The 12,564-nt window shown below is 59.8% G+C and overlaps 1 protein-coding gene across 1 annotated transcript; it reads right to left on the bottom strand.

The window, feature by feature from the left end:
• Nucleotides 1–3,532: 3,532 nt before the first annotated feature.
• LRRC15 (leucine rich repeat containing 15) lies at nucleotides 3,533–11,878 on the bottom strand. The gene is made up of 2 exons (XM_074962848.1): nucleotides 11,594–11,878; nucleotides 3,533–7,109 (listed from the first exon to the last, which is right to left on the bottom strand). Exon 2 carries the CDS (start codon nucleotides 7,102–7,104, stop codon nucleotides 5,320–5,322), a length of 1,785 nt encoding a protein of 594 aa, XP_074818949.1. The 5' UTR covers nucleotides 7,105–7,109; nucleotides 11,594–11,878; the 3' UTR covers nucleotides 3,533–5,319.
• Between the last annotated feature and the right edge of the window lie 686 nt (nucleotides 11,879–12,564).

Genomic DNA, 12,564 nt, shown 5'->3' with positions numbered 1-12,564 from the left:
TCAGGGTGCTGCGGCAGATTCGCAGCTGGGGCACCACAGCGTGTCCCCGTTGCCGTCCGTGGCCGTGGGGTTACGCTGAGCCATGCCCGCTCAGCGGCCGGCACGGTGTGTTCAGCACGCTTGTCGAAGGACCAGAAAATAACCGCCAGGTTATTCGCACACGCGGGCTAAGGCCCCACCCACTCTGGGAGTGACACGGCCACTCAGTGTGTGGATAGCAGAGGGCGTGGCACACACCAGGCAGGACTGGAACCGAACGGGCACGGTGCGCTTTCACACGATTGCAGGCGGTTTCGCAGAGCCAAATGCGTTCCTCTGAATAAAACCTGACAGGAAGGTGCTGGGGCAGGAATCACCAGGTGAGCAGGAGTTGGGCCATACAGAGCTACAGGGCTCTTTACAGGCCTCCGTGGCTGGACGTTCACCCTCTCCCTGTCAGTGCCCTAGAGCTCCCCGGGGTGCCCATGGCTAGTCTTGTGTCAGCCTCAAGGCAAGCAAACCCAGCGGTGGGGTCCCTGGTTAGGTTTAATAAAGACATTCCCCCTCTCTTACACCAGTTTTTCTCCCCAGAAAACTGTGCTGACCCCAGTGCGGGTCAGTCCTGACGGACACCAGGGTGTGAGTGAGGAGGAGGAGGTGGGTGTGTTGAGGGGGAATCCGGCCCTTTATATTTCAGTGCCGCCAATAGGCACCATCCACACACGCTCTCCTCCAGCCAGTGGCCTCCAGCTGGCACAGAGCCAGGGCAGGACAGCCACCAGGAACATAGGGTTTGCTGTGGCACAAGGGAAGGGGGGCGCCTGCAAGCAGCCAGCACAACCCCAAAGATGGCCAGGACAGCTGGGACGTGACCTGATCCCCCCCCAACACCCCCCCCGCAGTCTCAGCCGGCAGAGCCCCTGTGGATGGGACAGTGGTGAGCGTGCCGTCTGCCCACCCAGGGCTGAAGCCCGCTGGACACAGCAGGCCTTGCTGACCCTGGTGGGGAGGCGGATCCAGCCTGGTGTCCGCTCTGCCACGGCACCTCCATAGCGACACCGCTGGGCTCGCTTTTCCCAGCGGGCCGCCACAGTGATAGGGCCACACAGGGGCTCAGCTGCCCCACTGGCCTGGGTGCCAATCAGGGGCCAGTCACCGCAGGGAGAGGCTGGGGCTCAGCACTCCAGGGGATAAGCAATTGAGTCACCTGACTGGACACAGGATTTCTGGACCTTAAAAGTGTATCAAGCAAAGCACCGTCTCGCCCCTGGTGACATGCTACGCCTGCCTATCAGTGCATGCCGTCTCCACAGCCGGGGTGTAATGAAGTGTGCGTGTGTATGCTGGAAGTGTGTTCTGTACGTAGGTTTTGGAGGCAATGGGTATACCAGCCTGCCCTAGACAAAGGAACGGTGTTTCATCTGCCTGTGTCTCCCCGGTAAAGTGAGCGCAGAGACACTGGAAGGACATTTACGTCTAAGGTAAACTGCGATTAAGCCACCTGGAGAACCAAATTCACCAGCCTGGGAGGGACACAGCCTGCAGCCTGCACAAGCAGCAGGGGAGAAGCCGTTATCAAGGGCCTACCACCCTCTCCACGCGTCACTGGACGCTGAAAGGACGGAGAGGGAACCCCCAGTCGCCTAGGGGACAGCACCCGGGAGTGGTGGATGCAGGGCCGGGAAATGCTGGTGGCCTGATGGCAGCGAGGCAGCTGTTGAGGGAAGATGGTAGCTTGCGACAGACAGACACTGAAAGGCCTGTTTGGTTTTGTTTGTGACCATTTGCTGTTTTCTATGATCTCTGCTTATCATCATGTCAGTCTCTGAGCTTTACTAAGGAACGTACTAGTTGCACTCTCAGCCGTCTCCATGCTGCTCTTTTGAAGTAACGAGAGAGTCCGCAGGGAGCCAGACAGGCTGGCGTGTGTACTGTCTCTCTGGAGACATCCGATGCATCCGATGAAGTGAGCTGTAGCTCACGAAAGCTCATGCTCAAATAAATTGGTTAGTCTCTAAGGTGCCACAAGTCCTCCTTTTCTTTTTGCGAATACAGACTAACACGGCTGCTTCTCTGGAGACAGCAGCCGTGGGTCATTTCTGTGGGTTTCCTGGCAGAGAGACCGGACTCTGCAGAGAGGCATCTCCGGGGAGCTCGGGAACGGGGTTCACTGAGTGTTACCAGGAAGGCTAAGTCTGGCAGAGTCCTGAGGTGGAGGGGTGGACAGACGGGTGTGGCAGAGGCTAAGTCACAGCAAAGCTCACCCTTGCTGAGGCAAAGGTAACACAGCGGCTTACGGGTCTGGGTGTCCTAGCTGAGCGTCACACCTGTCCTGGGAGGAGGGCAGTGAGGGGAATCCTGACCCATGTCACCCAGCTCACTGCCAATGCTTTCCAGTTAGCCAACCCCCCTGCCCCGCCAGAATTTTAGCCATAATCAGGGTTTGAAACTAAAATGAGGGAGGGAATCTGGCTTCGAAACGAAAATCACTGCTCAGGCCAGGGGACTTCCGTTTGACAAATTGCAGCAGAGCTGGCGCCCAGCATGGGAGCAGAGCGGGCCCCAGCCTGGGCAGCTTCGTGCAGCGCACTACGGGGTTGCACTCTTGTTAGCCACGCAGGGAACCCGCCCCGGGGCACGTGCGTGTCCCTCAGCCTGCGGCAACAAACACGTAAAGATGGCCGTGATCGGTACGCTCGCCGGGCGGGGGGCGCCCTGGGGAGAGACCAGCACTGGGAAGTGAGAGTTACACGGATGCGGGACGCAGGGATGAGGTGCTCCTAATGCCAGCTGACCAGAGCAGGGCCAGCACACTCAGCCCTCGCTGTGAACACGAGGAGGAGCTCCAGCAACGCGGGCGGATGACAGCAGAGGCGAAGGGCTGTGGTTTGAGGACGCTGGCAGTGGTCGGCCAGAGCACGAGGGGGAGAGACTGAGCCAGGCTGGGGCTGGGGAGAAGCCGTGCCAGAGGAGTGGGGGGCGTGCTTGGCATGGAAAGGGAGCACGGTGCTGACGGTGCTATGCCGTTGGCTGACAGGTCACGCCCAGCCCCGCCTTGGGGCAGCGCCAGCCATCAACCTGGGCTCTTTCCCAGGTTGGGCAGAGGTTCTTGCCACTCCCAATTGCGTTGGAGTAAACGCCCACTGCAGATACAATCATGTCAGAGCCTTTGGCCTGGCGGGGCAGAGTCTGGCCTCAGTGACTCAGATGTAAATCCGGAGTGAGTGCAGTAAGGTCCGCGGGGTTACCCTGGATTTACAGCCAGCGTCGCCAGGGTCACGCTCTGGCCCTTGCTTTCTAGACACTGGGCCTGGAGGTTTTGTTTTACCAGTTTACACCAAGCCCCCCCTCCTCCCCCCACCAATTCTCCCGAGTGCATCAGAGGAGTCTCTGACCATGAGAGCAAGGGAGCTATTAGGCCAGGTCAGTCACCGTGTGCTTCGGAGGGTGGGGTAGATGCCGCTGCCTGGGGCCTCATGGCAGGCAGCTCTCAGAGTCCGGTATCTGGAGGGTGGGAGGAGATGTTAGTGAGCAGACAGAGGGGAGTTTGGTTGGGTCAGTGATATTTATTGTCACTTATTCTTCATATTGCTGTAGCACCTAGGAACCCCAGCCCTGGGCCAGGACCCATTGTGCAAGGCGCTGTACAAATGCAGAGCAAACAGAGGGTCCCTGGCCCATGGGGCTCACACTCTAAGTATTGGCCAAGAGACAACAGGTGAGTACAGACAGGTCAATGGAGAAGCACAAGGAAACGACGAGACCATACTGGTCAGCACGATGAGCAGTGGGGTCAGCTCCGGAGTGGGGAGATGGCTCGAGCCGTGATAAGTGAGGGATTCCAGCCCATACTGGAAATGGGGGGATGGCAGCGGGGAGGGTGTCGTGCCATAGGGATCAGGGAAGAGGCAGACACCGGGCACTGCTGTGGGGGTCAGAGTTATGGGTGGTGAGAGGTGAAAAAACAGGAAGGTCCATGCTCCATAATGAACAGCATGCAGTGTGGGAGCACAGGGACGCTGATTGCGCGGCAGACACGCACCGATCCAGCCCAGACCTCGGGCCGCACCATTTCCAGGGCACCAGGCGTTCGGATTTGGCCCGGTTTTTCCTGAGTTTCCATGCAGTATAATTGTTTGCCTGAATTGGGCTGACTGGTTCTGCGAGCTGCTCGTGGGTTTGGAGCCTGATTCTATGGCCAGCTCTGCCCCAGGGCTGACGGGAGTGGGAGCTTGGAGGAACGGGGCACCCCCACGGACACACACTGCCATGACACACCTGTGTCACGGCTGGGCACGAGCCCCAGCGGAGGCAACGTGCGGCCATTTCAATGTAGCAAATTTTAAAGGGAAAGTGGTTCTGCAGGAGGGTCCGTGCCCCTCAGCCACCCCCCCAGCCTGGGTTGGGGAACGAGGCCCAGAACCCGGGGGGTCCCACACAGCTCAGGGCTTCACGCCGCTCAGACTCGCTTTGCCCTAGAGACAGGCCCCACCAGGAGCAGCCCTAGCCCCGGGCGCGGCGCAGAGCTGGGCTCCAGAAGGGCAGGGTGAAGGGTTTCAGCCCTTCTCCTCCTGCCTTCCGGGGCCACCCGCTCAGCACTCCCCTTTCCGCCGTGACTGCGCGCCCCGCTACCTGCCAGGGCCCAGCTCGCACGCACGCGCCCGCTCCGCAAAGCTCTGGGCACCCCGTGCCCACCTGTCCCGGCAGCAGGGCCATGGCCAGCGGATCCCTGCACGCATGGCGCTGGGCTGGGGGCAGCGCAGAGGCCTGGCCGAGCGTCAGGCCCCCGGCCCTTCCCCAGCGCAGCCCCGGGCCCTCGCAGGCGACGGAGCTGGGACAGTGAGAGGGACGAAGGGCCAGGGACTGACTGAGCAAACTCGTCACACGCCCATGGCTCTGCCTCAGAGCTGCGGGAGGAAGCCAGCGTTTGGTGCCTCTCGCCTACATCCAAGGCCCCAGGCTGACCCCACCACACAGCGCATGGGGGAGCTGTGCCACTCATGGGGCGGCAGGCCATGGAGAGCCCATGGGGGCGGGGGGGCTACTTCCTGTGTGCCTAGGCTGGGCCCATGGGGGCACCCCCGAGGGCAAGGGTGATGCGGTGGGGGCAACAGGCCTCAGGCTCTGCCTACAGGGCGGGGTGAGGAGGTTTGGGTCAATTTGTGAGGAAGGCGATTTAGCCTCAGTCGCTATATTCGATGCAAGGCCCGGCTGGTAGCGTGTGGACTGAAATCCTCCCCCTCTCCCAGCCCCACACCCGCTTGCCGTGCCCTGAGGGGGCGGGGCACGGGGGGCTCTGCAGAGCCAACACAGTCCGCACAGAGCTTCACGGTGCTCAGCCTACGCTTTGTTCTGCCCCTTCCTCCGCATCAGGACCACCTGGCTCCTCTTCCGGCAGCTGTACGCCACCAGCCCCACCAGCGTGCAGAGCACAGCCAGGCAGCCCAGCGTGATGACAGCCACCACCACCCCGCTCTGAGTGCGAGTCAGGCCCCACAGCCCCTTCTCCTGGGCGACGCCAGGGGTGGCTGGAGGCCTGGTCAGGGACCCACGCTCCGTCCCTGCGCCCGGCTGGTTGGCCAGCGAGGGGCCGAAGGGAGTTGCTGGCACTTTCTCTGGAGCCTGGTTGGACGGATGGGCATCGGGTGACGTTTCTGGGTGACCGAAGGAGGTGGGGTTCGGTCCGTACGTCGGGGCCCCAGAAGGGGTCACTGGGGAGGAGTGCCCCTCATCAAACGATACGACTGGGGCACCCCTAACGAGGAGCGGCAGGGCACACACGGGCGGGCTGTCCCCCACCTTTCCCCGATTGACCCGGAGCCAGTTCTTCAGCGCCAGGATGCTGGCGTCGCAGCGCCAGGGGTTGTCGTGCAGCTTCACCTGGCGCAGCTGGGCCAGAGGATCCAGGAGGCCGGCGGGGAGGCTCTCCAGGGAATTGTTCTGCAGCTGGAGGCTCAGCAGCCCCGGGGCGCTCCGGAGCAGGTCCCCCGGCAGGGCGCGCAGCCGGTTGTTCTGCAGGGAGACGTTCTGCAGCTTGGGCAGGCCCTGCAAGAGCGCCCCGTCCACGGTGCGCAGAGCGTTGGTGTGCAGGGACAGCTCCAGGAGCTCGCTCAGGCCCTGGAAGGCGAAGGGGGCGATGGTGCGGATCTGGTTCCTGCTCAGAATCAGCAGCTGCAGGTGGGTGAGGTTGCTGAAGACGAAGTCTGGCAGGGTGGTGAGCTGGTTATCATAGAGCCACAGCTCCCTCAGCTTGGGCATGGGCCCGAACGCCCCAGGGGCGATGTCTCGCACAGCGTTCCCATGGAGCGTCAGCTTGGAGAGCTCGGGCAGGTGCAGGAAGACCCCCTGGGGCAGAGCTGCTATGACGTTGTTGGACAGGAAGAGCTTCTGCAACTGGCCGTTTTGCGTGAAGAGCCCGGCCGACAGGCGCCTGATCTGGTTCTGGTGCAGCCCCAGCTCCTGCAGCTCCCGGAGCTTGTCGAAGGCGCCTGCAGGGATCTCACGGAGCTGGTTCTCGTACAGCCTGAGCACCTGCAGCCTCGGCAGCCTCCGCAAGGCCTTGGCCGGAAGGGCAGTGATGCTGTTCTTGGCCAGGTTGAGCTTGGTCAGGCTGGGCAGCCGGTCGAACACCCCCTCCGGGAGGGAATGCAGGTTGTTTCCGTGCAGCTGCAGCTCTTTGAGGTTGCTGAGCTGGGCAAAGTGGGAGGGCTGAATGTGCAGGATCTGGTTGCCCGACAGCAGCAGCGATTCTAGTTTCCCCAAGGTTTGGAAGAGCTCCACGGGCAACTCTTGCAGCTTATTGCTGGACAGGCTGAGGTAGCGCAGGGCAGCCAGGCCCTGAAAGGCTCTGGGGCTGATCCGAGACAGGTCGTTCTTCTCAATTCTCAGCGCAATCAGCATGGAGACGTTGCCAAAGGGAACGTCACCCAGCTCAGCGATGTGGGTGTTGATTATCTGCAGGCTCATGGCATTCGCGGGGATGGGGCTGGGAAGTTGCGTGATCCCTGGTCCTGAGCACTCCACTTGGGCAGATTTGGAGCACTGACATTCTTCAGGACACTGACCAAGCGCCAAGCGAAGGACTTGAAACCCCACGAGCAGCGGGACCCAGCCTGTCAGCTCCATGGGGCCTGGAAGCAAAACAAACAAAGAGCATTCAACTGCCATGCTTTCCCATCAGCTGCAAGAATGTCAGGCGGGCTGGAGGTCCCTAGTGCCATCAATCCCCTCACCAGAGAGTGGATCTTACAGCACAAGGGATGCAGCAGCTTCATACCGTACAATACACGGAACAGGCCAAGGAAACCCGTGACCAGCTGGGAAACTAGCATTCAAGCAGAGATGCCCTGCACTGGCTGGGTGAGATTAGACACAACCGGCATCTGGGTGAAACGCACAGAGCCCCCCGAGACACATTTATACGAGCAAAGGGTGATAAGCCCTTAGCAGCTATACAGCACGTGGCTGCAGGGTCTGCAGGCTTTACAGACGTGGGCCTTGTTACCCCCACTTCACGGGGGGGCCTGAGGGGTGGAGAGGGGAGGTGACTGGCACAAGGGCCCAGCAGGTCTGTGGGAGCGCTGGGGTTAAAGCCCAGGTCCCCGGTCCTGGTTCTAACCATTAGAACACGCTACTTCCCTTATTAACATCTTTGGGTTCCAGCTGCCCCGCCCGTGACCTGCCCCCGCCTCCCCGTGTGCGCAGGGACACCGAGGCAGATGACATTGCGACAGGGAGTTCTCCCACTACCGCTCCAGCTGGAACAGGGCCTTTGGGGCGAGGGTGCACCAGTTTCCCCGTTCCCAGGGTGGCAACACGCCAGGAGTCCCTCGCCCACAGCAAGGACCAGGGCACACACATTCACACCCTGGGTTCAATGGGAAGATGCTAATAGACACATGGCAGCTGGCACATGGGCACAGATCAATAGCCCATCTAGCCCTGGGGCTGCTGGCAGTGGCTTATGACCGATGCATCCACAGGAAGTATAAAATCCACATGATGCACCTGGACCGATCAGTGCTGCTCTGTGGGAGTTGTACTGTCAGAAATGTAGTGCCCAGGGGCCTAGCTGGCTGGAAATGGGGCCAGAAGATCCTAGCTTGGCTCTGTGGTACAGATTTTGTACATGTTACTAAAACCAGTTACAGTTCCTTCCCTGAGCCAGCCCCTTTCCCTGGAGAAGATTCAGGCTGGAGGGCTCGACCTCCCCATTGAGGATGCACAGACCTCCCACCCAACTGAGGGATGGGAACGGGATCTCCGAGTGTCAGCCTGGACAAACAAAGGACAGGCTAGAACAAACTGGGAGCAAAGCCAACCAGTGTCTCACACGCAGCCCGGCAGCCCCTGCACCACACCACAGCTATTAGAAGCGTTCACAGACTTTTTGCTACAAAACTGAAAATTGCTTTGCTCCTGCGTTGTCCCCAGGGGCTGCAAGCGTGGTTTCCTGTGCTCCAGCAGAGAAGCATTCGCGAGCTGTTCCAGCTGGAACCAGCTTTGGAAAGTCTCCAGAGCAGAACCCAGTGGAAAACTCAAACCAGCAGTTCCTGGCATCCATTCAGGGTTTAGAAATTCAGCCAAACCCCGGGACAATTAGGTGAGCAAAGCTGCGAACGAGAATACTGGGCAGTTAGGTAGCACCCTCCATCTTCAAATGGTTAGTGGAGCTGAACTAATTATATCCACTGCATGTGCAACAATAATCGGCGTTAATTGGACGGTCCAGCCATTTCCCCACTGGAATGAGCCTGCGGCTTCCTCTGCCACAGCAGCATCTCTGTGGCACTTGCCGCTGGGGAGAAGCAGTGCTGAGCACAGACCCCCAGGCCTGCGTGCTTGATGGCAATAAACGGAGGTGGTTAGACTGATGACTGGAAACTCTGAGCCCTGGCGTTTGCAGGGCTGCTGAGCAGGCATAATTACACCCTGGGCTGTGCTTTGGACCTGTTTACAAGCCCCGGTAACTGCAATGACTCCAGCCACTGCACATTCACTGCGAGCCAGTCAGCCCCCTGGCTCACTGCACTGGGTGCACAGAGCCCAGGGCGTGCTTTCACAGACTCACTGCAGCTCCGCTGCATGCCGGGACAGGAACCTCCAGGCGCTGTGCAGTCCTGGCGGGGCGAGTTGCGACTCATGTTAAGTGCCAGGCTCTTTGGAACCGTTGCTAACGTTCCCAGAAAGCATCTCTTTGTTCAGGGTTAGCCCTTTGGGGAGACAAAGGAAACGCCTTGGTGCAAGTTCTTCGGCTTGTCCTGTGGGCCAGGTGGATGGTGTCCCTGGGTTGTGGGAGGGAGCCTGCTGACAGATTGCCAGGATGCTCTCCGGGCCAGCCCCCTTTTCTATCTCCCTGGGTTTGTTCAGGCCAGCGAAAGGCAGGGCAGCTCTGGGACTCTGCCCATTGGGGCCAGGAGCACAGGGGTCCTAGAGCCATTCTCAGAATAGGGCCTGGGTCTGGCTCGCAGGCCAGCTACTCAGGGCACATACACAGCAGCTTGGCCGTCCCCAGGGGACATGCCTGCCCCGTCTGCAGAGCCCCCAAACCTGACTGACACAGCAGCAGCACTGAGGGCTGCCAGAGGGAGTTCACGGGAAGGCCATCACGGGCCTTGCTGGAGAGGAAGCCTCGGTGCTGGCTGGACCCTGGTTTTGGGGGACAGCCTGGCTCCTTCCTGGGGAGGAGTGCGGAGATGGGGCTGTGGGGCCATCCTGCCTTTGCAGGGCGGGTGGGGATGAAACACACAATGGGGGCACCTGGCTTCTGAGCCCACAAGGAGCAGGACATGCCCCTTCCTGCACCATACTGTGCCCCCCCCCCGCAGAGGGGCTGAGCAGTGAGCCCAAACTGGCAGACGCATGCCCAGGAGGGCACAACCCCCCACTCCATACACACACACGGGGTCCCAGCACACAGGCCCCAATGCTGGCTCAGCGGCTCCAGAAAGGCCGTCCACAGCTGAGAGCTGCCATTTCGGTTCTGTCTGTTCTAGATCTAGCGGCCAGCCCCGGAGCGCGGATCAGATGCGGCGGGTTGTGGCCCTGGAGCCCATTCCCAAAGAGCCACGCCCGTGAGACAGGCCTAAAGCTGGCGTTCTGGAGAGGGGCGGGCGGCCGTGGCTCCCTAGGGGACAGCAGCTCCCCCGGGACGTGGTGCGCTGAGGAGCCTGCAGCTGGACAGCAGAGGCTGGCCGGCCTCTCCGAAACCGCTGGAGAGAGAGTCAAGTGATCAAAGGCAGCCTCCCCCCGGCAAGCGCGGCCAGGCTGAGACGGAGCCTACGCTCAGCCCCTGCTCCGGGAGGGGGGCACTTGGAGCACAGGCAGCCCGGGGGAGACTGTTTCTCGAAGGCCTGGCACGATGGCGTGGTGCCAGGGTATGGGCCGCGCACGGGTGTGAGCACTGGGGTAATAATGGTGCCGCTTTGCACTTCTCTCGCACGCCTGGACTCCTGGCTCTTTACGTGGGTCCAGAGACCCCTGGCAAACCCTGCCCCAGGGGCAGGAGGTGTCTGCGTAAGGCTCGCAGCAGCCCGGCCCACCACACCTGGGTGGGAGGGTGCGGGGGGAGACAGACGCCCTTTGGAGCCCAACCGTTCTCAGCCACGGGGGGCACTGCAGAGCCCCAGCATCCATCCCAAGCCCCTAGCCTCCCACACTGGGCTCGTGACCTTCACCTCCACTGGCCCCACCCGTCGCTGGAACAGAGCCACGGCCCCGACGCTATCACAGCCCCATCCAACCCCCATCAGTTCAGAACTCGACTTAGTGGCGCTGGTCCACACAGGGCAGAAATGGAAACTCGCTGTTTGCTCCCCTCTCCTGCTGCCCAGGGCTCAATCACCAGCCCTTGGCAGCTTCCCAGGAGCTCTGACCCCTGACTCCAGTAACTCAAACTGACACCCCCTTTACCTGCCTAAGTGCTGGGTGAGCGTCCCAACGTGGAGCGGGGAGGACTCGCTAACTGGACTCTCTGTGTCGCTGCCAGGGAAAATATTTGCTTGCAAGAGGGAAAAAATCCCTAAAAAGCCATCACATTTTTTTGGTTTACAGATGGAAACAGTTTGCATCTGAGAACAATTTTGTTTACCTCAAGCAGCCTATAAACTTAACCGAGCACTCTGCACATCAAACGGTCTCTTCGTGTCACACCCTTTAAAGAGAACTTGAAAGATTCAAGCACCAGTTAATTAAAACCAGCTGAAAACTATTATATTCCTTTGTCTTGGTCAGGACAAGAACTTACCACTGCACAAATGAAGTGCCTGAATATTTTACACACACACACACACACACACACACACACACACGTTTCCCTTTAACAATCAACCCATCTGAAATTTTTACTTGGCTTTTTCTTTTCACCCATTCTTTATGGATTATTATTTATGATGCTTTGATTTTCACTCCTCTTATCTAAATATTTCTGATCTCACAATAATTCTCTAGAACTGGTTTGCTGGGTAAGAACAAACCCTTGCCAGGCAAACCCTCAAGAGTTGCTAAAAGAACTGGAGGGTTGGATGAACACACTGATGTCCCTCAGCCCTGTCCCTGAAGAGCTGCACTGAGCCTCGAGTGAGAGCTCTCAACAAAATAAATTAAAAAAACTTACCAGCCCTGTGTCTTGCTGCTCAGACCTCGCAGAGCCAGGGAGATGTTAAGCAGCAGAAAGCCCAGTGCTGCTGTGTGAGCAGAGTGCCGTGTCCCCTCCCAGTATTTAAACTGTCCAAATCAATGAATCAGCAACGGGGCAGTGTCAGAGGCTAGAGAAATCATTGGAATAGAAAAACCTTGGGACTATTTCCCTCCTGATGTTCCCAAAACGAGCGGAACGTTTGTCTCAAGAGCTGTCATGTAATCCTATATTTTAATCCTTGAGAGTCCTGATGCTTTTGTCTGGAGGGAAGCAGCGAGCCCCGAGAACTGGATGTTACAACAGCAGAGATGTTGGCTAGATCACAGGTCCAGGTCACAGGAGGAGAGCTTCCCCCCCCCCCGCAACAGATCACAGACAACCCTCCAGTGATACGCGGGACCAGCCTACAGACCTGGGAAGAGCGGGAGCTAGGCTGATGATTACCAGAGTCTCAAGCTGCTCAGACAGCGCCTTTCCCCGCTGACCTCAGCGCGCTGTACAGAGGGAGGGGGCTGCAATTCTCAGATGGGGACACTGAGGCACGGGGAAATTAAGTGTCTTGCCCAAGGTCACACAGGGATACAGCAGGGAACAGAGCCCAAGGCTGCTGCCTCCCAGCTGCAACCCCCCGTCAGCGCTGCCCCTCCCCACCGGCGGCTTTGACACAGCATGCGCCCCACTGGGGGACAGCTCCATCCCCCCCGTGACAGCGGGAGGAGAAACAGCTGGTCACTTACCGAGCATCAGCAGCGGCACAGAGCCGAGGGTGCGCTGCTTCTCCAGGCCAGCCCCCCGCAGCAGGGCCCCTCAGGCAGCTCCTGGGCACTGGGCCGCGAGCCAAGCCCTTTGGGAGTGACCCACTCTGACCCGCCAAAGCCAGGCAGCCTCGTGCGACTTCCACGTGAGCCCTGGTCCAGCTCGCCCCACGGAGACCAGGGGGGCAGGGC

Source organism: Natator depressus, chromosome 9 (genome assembly GCF_965152275.1).
Source record: "Natator depressus isolate rNatDep1 chromosome 9, rNatDep2.hap1, whole genome shotgun sequence".
Classification (NCBI taxonomy): Eukaryota; Metazoa; Chordata; order Testudines; family Cheloniidae; genus Natator; species Natator depressus.
Note: the sequence above shows the minus strand (reverse complement) of the source record. Positions and strands in the feature narration are given on the sequence as shown.

Bases quoted from the DNA above. Each gene is read 5' to 3' on its own strand.
- LRRC15 (XM_074962848.1), bottom strand. From the start codon at position 7,104: ATGGAGCTGACAGGCTGGGTCCCGCTGCTCGTGGGGTTTCAAGTCCTT.